The 6,562-nt window shown below is 42.8% G+C and overlaps 1 protein-coding gene across 1 annotated transcript; it reads right to left on the reverse strand.

Moving 5' to 3' along the window:
- Positions 1 to 1,864: 1,864 nt before the first annotated feature.
- On the reverse strand, positions 1,865 to 2,833 carry LOC115461954 (olfactory receptor 1F1-like). The gene has a single exon (XM_030192005.1). It carries the CDS (start codon positions 2,831 to 2,833, stop codon positions 1,865 to 1,867), a length of 969 nt encoding a protein of 322 aa, XP_030047865.1.
- Between the last annotated feature and the right edge of the window lie 3,729 nt (positions 2,834 to 6,562).

Below are 6,562 nucleotides of genomic sequence, written 5' to 3' on the forward strand. Positions count from 1 at the left end.
AGAATGTGTTACCTATGAATGTAGTATAAAAGTGACCTGTACCCAGACCACCAGCTAGAATCCAGTGTTCACTAGCATCTAGATGGTAATTGTTGACACTGGTTATATGTAATTTGTTTAGGTCTTTGATGGATCTACATATAACTCTGGCCATTTTATTATAAAACTGTCCAAAGTTTTACATTGTGAAAAAGGGAGTATCTTGGGGGAGGGGGCCGACAGTCAAACAAAAACTTAATATTCAGTTGGAAGATTAAGCCGCTGAATGTAAAAGTTATACAGCTGAATGCTGAATGTATAACAGACCATTTAAAGTTATGGGATATGTTTCAAAGCAGAACTTATTAGCAGTGGTGTGCTGGAGCCGGCTCTGTCCGGCTCGCAAGAGCCGCTTGTTTAATTTTGACAGCTCTTGCAAGCCGGTTGTTGTTAGGAGCGAGCCGGCTCCATTATGGTAGGTAAGCTTGGCAGGAGGGCGCCATCACAGGCCATGCTTACCTCCCCTGCCACTCCGAAACATGTCCAACGATGTCCTTCGCCCACCCTCCCCTCCCGCTCCCATCCGTCTTTTTTAATTACCTCCGTCGAAGCGCGCACTATTTAAAGCCCTGCTGTGTGCTGCCCGTCTCCAGGCTTCCCCTGCTTGCTTCGGATGATGTTCGTGCCCTTAGTCCCGCCTTCTGACATAATTCTGACGTAATTTCCTTTTTCTGCGAAGGCGGGACTAAGGGCACGAACATCATCCGAAGCAAGCAGGGGAAGCCTGGAGATGGGCAGCATGCAGCAGGGCTTTAAATAGCGCGCGCTTCGACGGAGGTAATTAAAAAAGACGGATGGGAGCGGGAGGGGAGGGTGGGGGCGAAGGACATCATTGGACATGTTGGGAGCGGGAGGGAAGGACAGGGAGGGAGGAGAATCGCTGGGTATGGATGCGTAGAGGGGGCAGGGAAGAGAATTGTATGGATGGGTAGAGGGGGACAGGGGAGAGAAGAGAATTGCTGGGTATGGATGGATAGAGAGGGGCAGGGGAGAGATGAGAGTTTCAGGACATGGATGAAGGGGAGGGCAAGAGAAATTCTGGACATGGATGGAGGGGAGGGAAAGGAGAGAGAAGAAATGCTGGACATGGAGGGAAGCTACAGGAAGGAGATTAGATGAGGGAAAAGGAAGTGAGGAGAGAAACTGCACATGGATGGAGAAAATAGGCAGAAGCTGGATCCACTGTACAGTCAAGTCTGCAGAGGACCAGAAATGAAGAAGAAAGGAGGAAAGAAAAGAAATAAATGGAAAGGAAGCCCTGGAAACGGAGTCAAGGGAACAGATAGAGAGCAGCAGAATCAGATACTGGGCCAGCATGATCAGAGAAACAAAGTCACCAGACAAAAAAGGTAGAAAAAAAATAATTTTATTTTTATTATAGTGTTTGGAATATGTCTACTTTGAGAATCAGGTGCTGAACGTTAAAAGTTTATATTTATTTACTTATTTATGGCATTTTATCCCATATTAAACATGAATTAGATTGGAACCTGAGATCATTTAATTTTTTTTCCTGGAGAGAGTAATGCATTGCCCCCCCCCCCCCCCCCCCGGCTATAGCCAGCTCTGCAATTTTGGGGTGGCGCAGAGGTGGGTGGGGGGCGCAGTGGTGGATGGGGGGCACAGAGATGGATGGGGAGGCGCTGAGGTGGACGGGGGGGGGGGGCGCCAAGGGGGACTGGGGAGAGAGCCTGTTGTTAAAAATTTACCAGCACACCACTGCTTATTAGGATATATGCTACTGAAATATGCAAACCTTTAAAAGGCCAGCTATATGTTCAAAAGATAAATAGTAGCTATACTACTGAATTTTGATACCCTAAACTTAAATTAGAGCAGAGATTTTAGGTGTCTGAACTTGAACCAACTTTCTACCAATGGCGCGTCTCAGAGCTCCCTTCACATCTTTGTTTCTGAGACTGTAGATAAATGGATTCAGCATTGGTGTTACAACTGTGTATATCACAGTCATAAATCTGTTCCTTTCATGGTTATAGCTAGGAGAAGGTTGAAAATAGGTAAAATAACCAGACCCAAAGTACAAAGTTACCACGATAAGATGAGAGGAGCAGGTGGAGAAGGCTTTGCGTCTCCCCTCAGCTGATCGAACGCCAAGGATAGTGATCAGGATGTGTATGTGAGATGAGATGAGTATGCACAGGAAGGTGCCACAACCTATGATTGCTCCTTCAATAAAAATCACTACTTCATTGGTGGAGATATCAGAGCAGGAGAGCTTTAGTAGAGGTGGGAGGTCACAGAAGAAATGGTCTATTGTATTTGGCCCACAGAAGGTCAACTGAGACATCAACAAAGTGTGCAACAAGGAATGGAGGCTAGAAATGGTCCAGCATCCAGCCACTATTAGGCTACAGAGTTTCCTGTTCATCACCATTGTATAATGGAGAGGGTTACAGATTGCCACATATCGATCATATGCCATCGCTGAAAGAAGAAAACATTCAGCAATTCCTGTAGCAAGAAAGAAATACATCTGTGTAATACAACCAGAGTAAGAAATGCTTTTACTCTTGGAAAATAAATTGGCCATTAGATTAGGAACATTGACTGTGGCCAAACACATGTCTGCAAAGGATAAGTTACAGAGAAAGAAATACATGGGGGTTTTAAGTTGAGGGTCAATGACTATTAATGTGATCATGACAATATTTCCTAACAAGTTAAGCAGGTACAGAGCTAGGAACACCAAGAATAGTATGATCCGGTGCTCTGGAAGATCTGACATTCCCAAGAGAATGAATGATGAAACAATAGTGTGATTTTTAGTTCCCATTTTTTGAGTAATACCTGTGGGAATAAAATAAGATTGGTAGCATTTCTAAGTGTCTTCTAGCATCTGTCTTCTCTCTCTATTTTCAAACACGCCACAACTGCAAGCAGGCCACTCTTCAGTGATGGCTCCCTCTTAGGAATTAGTAACAAGCATCTCTTTCCTTACCAATATTTTCCTTCCATAAATATTTTATCTGAAGACTACTCTCTTTTCACTTTCTTTTCATAAGAGGATATTCGATTCTCTTTAAAACAGGTTCACCACTTAATTTTAGAAATCAAGAGAAAATTTTTAGGATCACTGAATTGTTTTAGGGCTTCTTTTACAAAGCAACCTAACGATTTCCATGAAGCAAATAAGAGGAAACTCATAGGAACTGAATAGGCTTCCTCTAATTTACCACACAGAAATTGCTAGCGTGGCTTTGTAAAAGAGGTCCTTAATGAGCCATTTTTAAAGAAAAGGCCTCATCTGAGAAACAGTCTCTTGCAGATCTATATTAATTCCATAACTGCATCCAGAGTGTATCTAATCACAATCTGTGTTGTCTGTCATTCCATTAATGCATAATAGAGAACTTTCTTTTGAGTAACTGCATTCCACCCCTGTAAAAACTGTTGAGAATGCCCCTAATGGCTACCACAGAGGTTTGGCACCTAACTCACTATAGCTTTTGCAGTTGACATATGTTAAGTGCAAAACATTATTTTTCTGGTCTTCAGCCAGCGGTGGTCAGCATATATTTAAACGCTGACCATCGCCAGCTAGATTAGCCCCCAATATTTAATGCTGGGCCATGTGCAGGTCTCAGCACTGACTATCCAGGGCTAAATGGTGCCTCACTGGCTGCTGGGGCTTATGCGTATTCCAGCTAATATTCAGCTGGAGCTCGCATAAGAGAGTTATGTGGGCCCAAGCTGAATATCGGCCAAGACCCACAAAACTGAGGGTCATTAGCAGCCCTCCAAGTCACTTCATGCCCCAGCCTTACTTCCTTCCCCAGCCACAACCTTAAGTACCTCCCTTCCACCCTCCTCACAGCAACCCCCTCCCCATCTCAGTAGGTCCCCTGGGCCTACCTTAAATCCATGGTGGTGATGGAGGCAGGAGTGAACATCCCCTCCTCACTCCTGCCCTTAGCAGAGGCTTCTCAATATGGTTGCTTTGACCTCTCATGGTTACGGAAGCTATTTTCCAGAAGCTGCCACTAGGAACAGGATCAAAGAGGGTCACTCCTGTCCCCATCACCCCCAGTAGACCACCAGGGATTGAAGGTGGACCCGGAGATCTACCAAGGTAGTGGGAGGTCATGGTGGGGGTGAAAGGGAGTGGGGGGAGTGTAGTCACTCCAGGGGGGTAAGAGGGGGATCAGGATGGTGGGTGCAGCTGGAGCCGCTACCCAGTAGGTAACCGGGCGCTGGTCTATATTCAGACCGGTGCCCAGTTGCTTTTATCACATAAAGTTATGACAGACATTTTTCTATCCTATCTCTGCTAACTGGCTATCTTTCTGTACCACCCTGTTCCTGCCTGTACACTGCCCATAAGGTAGCTGGTTCAGAATCACCGGTCAAAGGGGATATTCAGCGGCACTGAATAATCTGTATATTGTGGTGGTTGTGGTCATATTCAGCTGCTCTCCAGATAACTTATCCAGATACATTTAGTACAACATCTTCGGTGTCCTAAGTTATCTGGATAGTTATCTGGGTAGATGTGCTGAAATTGCCGATACCCAGATAACTTTAGTCTCTTCCCTGACTCTACCCCATGACTAACCTGGCACTGTCTGGCTAGTAAACTACAATGATAGAAAGTTTCTAAACTATAACTACAAAATATATAAATGTAGCAAAATACAATTTTATTAAATTAAACAGATACCATTATCAAATAAGGCACAACATTCATTTCACCACTCCATCATATAAATTTTTTTAAAAAGTTTTTTTTCTTTTTAGATCAGAAGAGTCAGTCCATGGAGAGTATATCCAAAAATAATCCAAATCCAAAAGTAAAACTGACTGTAACTCAATGAAAGTGGTCTATACCATATGTTGTCCATGTGACAGATGGAATATAGGTCAAATAAAGCATAAAATTAAAACTAGGATAGCGGAACACTTGAGTAAGATCAGATTAAAGAAACAGGAAGCTCCGCTTGTTACTCATTGGATGGAAGCTGAACATCCTCTGGAAACATTGCAGTTTGTAGTCTTATATCAATTATGTGAAGGTGGGAATTTATCTCAGAGATTACATCGTATAGAACAAAGATTTATTTATCATTATAATATGCTTGAACCATTTGGGTTAAACTGAGAAATAGAATGGGATATTTTGAAATGATCTGTTGAGCTTAATTGAGATAATTGGAAATAGAATGTGATGCTGCATTCTGAACAGGCCAATGTTGAGCTTTTATAAATATATAGCTAAGGGGTGCCTCCTTATGTCAAATACGCTTGTGCTAACGCGCTTTTTAGCATAACAAGTGAAAGAAAACACTGTTTGAATTCTTCAGCTGTGTTTTGCTAATATGGGGTTTATTTGTTATCTAGTGAGTTTGTTTATTGTGTTATGTTCTTCATCATGTATAATACTGTAACTTGATGGCTTTGTTGGTAAATGGTAATGTTTGTATGCACAGGCTGACTGCTCCTGATGACGCCCTTGGAACGAAACACAAGTTTGTGTCATGCTGGATGATCCTTTTTAAAACTGGAGTGTAGAATGTCACATTGTGCTTATATCATTGTGAGAACTTATGGACTGAAGAGCTTGTGATTGAAGTTCCATGGGAGAACATTGACTTTTTCAACAGACCGCATGGATGGTTTTTGCTACCAAATATATGGTGATTGTACTGGTAGAAAAAAGTCTGTCATAACTTTATGTGATATAAGCAACTGGGCACCGGTCTGATATAGGCCAGTGCCCGGTTACCTACTGGTAGCGGCTTCAGTTGCTCCCAGCATCCTGATCCCCCTCTTAACCCGCCCCCCTGGAGCGACTACACTCCCCCCCCCCCAACCTTATGTACCTCCCTTTCAAATATCGATGTTGGAAGGTCATGGGGACTTTAAACTGGATTTCAGCATCAATGCTTTGTCTAATGTTTCTTGAATATCTCCTGTTTAGCAAGCTTTATCCCAAGGTGTAGAAATTGAAAGGTAATAGAATGCCTCCCTTCAAGGTGGAAGATATTCATTTTGTAATGTCTCAAAGAGTTTAAGAGACCCATCATTCTTGAGTACCTGATGTAGAAAACAAAAACAGGGAGTGCATTCCTGGTGGGAACCCTCCATTGTGACGAATGGTAGTAGTGGCATAGTTACTGAATCAATGTGATGCCATCTCCAAGTGGCATGTAATGGTCAATAGAGAATGTAGTCCTTTGGTATACTGGGTAAATTAACAATAGGTACATGTAGATAATAACTAAAATGAACATTTCCCAGGATCACAGACTCTAGTGAGGTACAGTATAATATTCCGATTTCCAGAACCAGTCAATAATGTGTCTCATGATATATCAAATTGTGAGAGGAGTATATTGAGAAGTCCCGGTCCACCTTGTTCTCTGGGCAAGCTCCTATTTTAATTGGGAGCCGAGGGCATTTCCCTCGCCACAAGTAGAAGTGTAGTGTAAAGTACAATGTCCTCTCTTCCTTAGCACTCAGATATAAAGGCAGCATTTAAAATATTTACAGCCAATATGGAGCAATA

The sequence above is a fragment of the Microcaecilia unicolor genome, chromosome 2 (genome assembly GCF_901765095.1).
Source record: "Microcaecilia unicolor chromosome 2, aMicUni1.1, whole genome shotgun sequence".
In the NCBI taxonomy this organism is placed as follows: domain Eukaryota; kingdom Metazoa; phylum Chordata; class Amphibia; order Gymnophiona; family Siphonopidae; genus Microcaecilia; species Microcaecilia unicolor.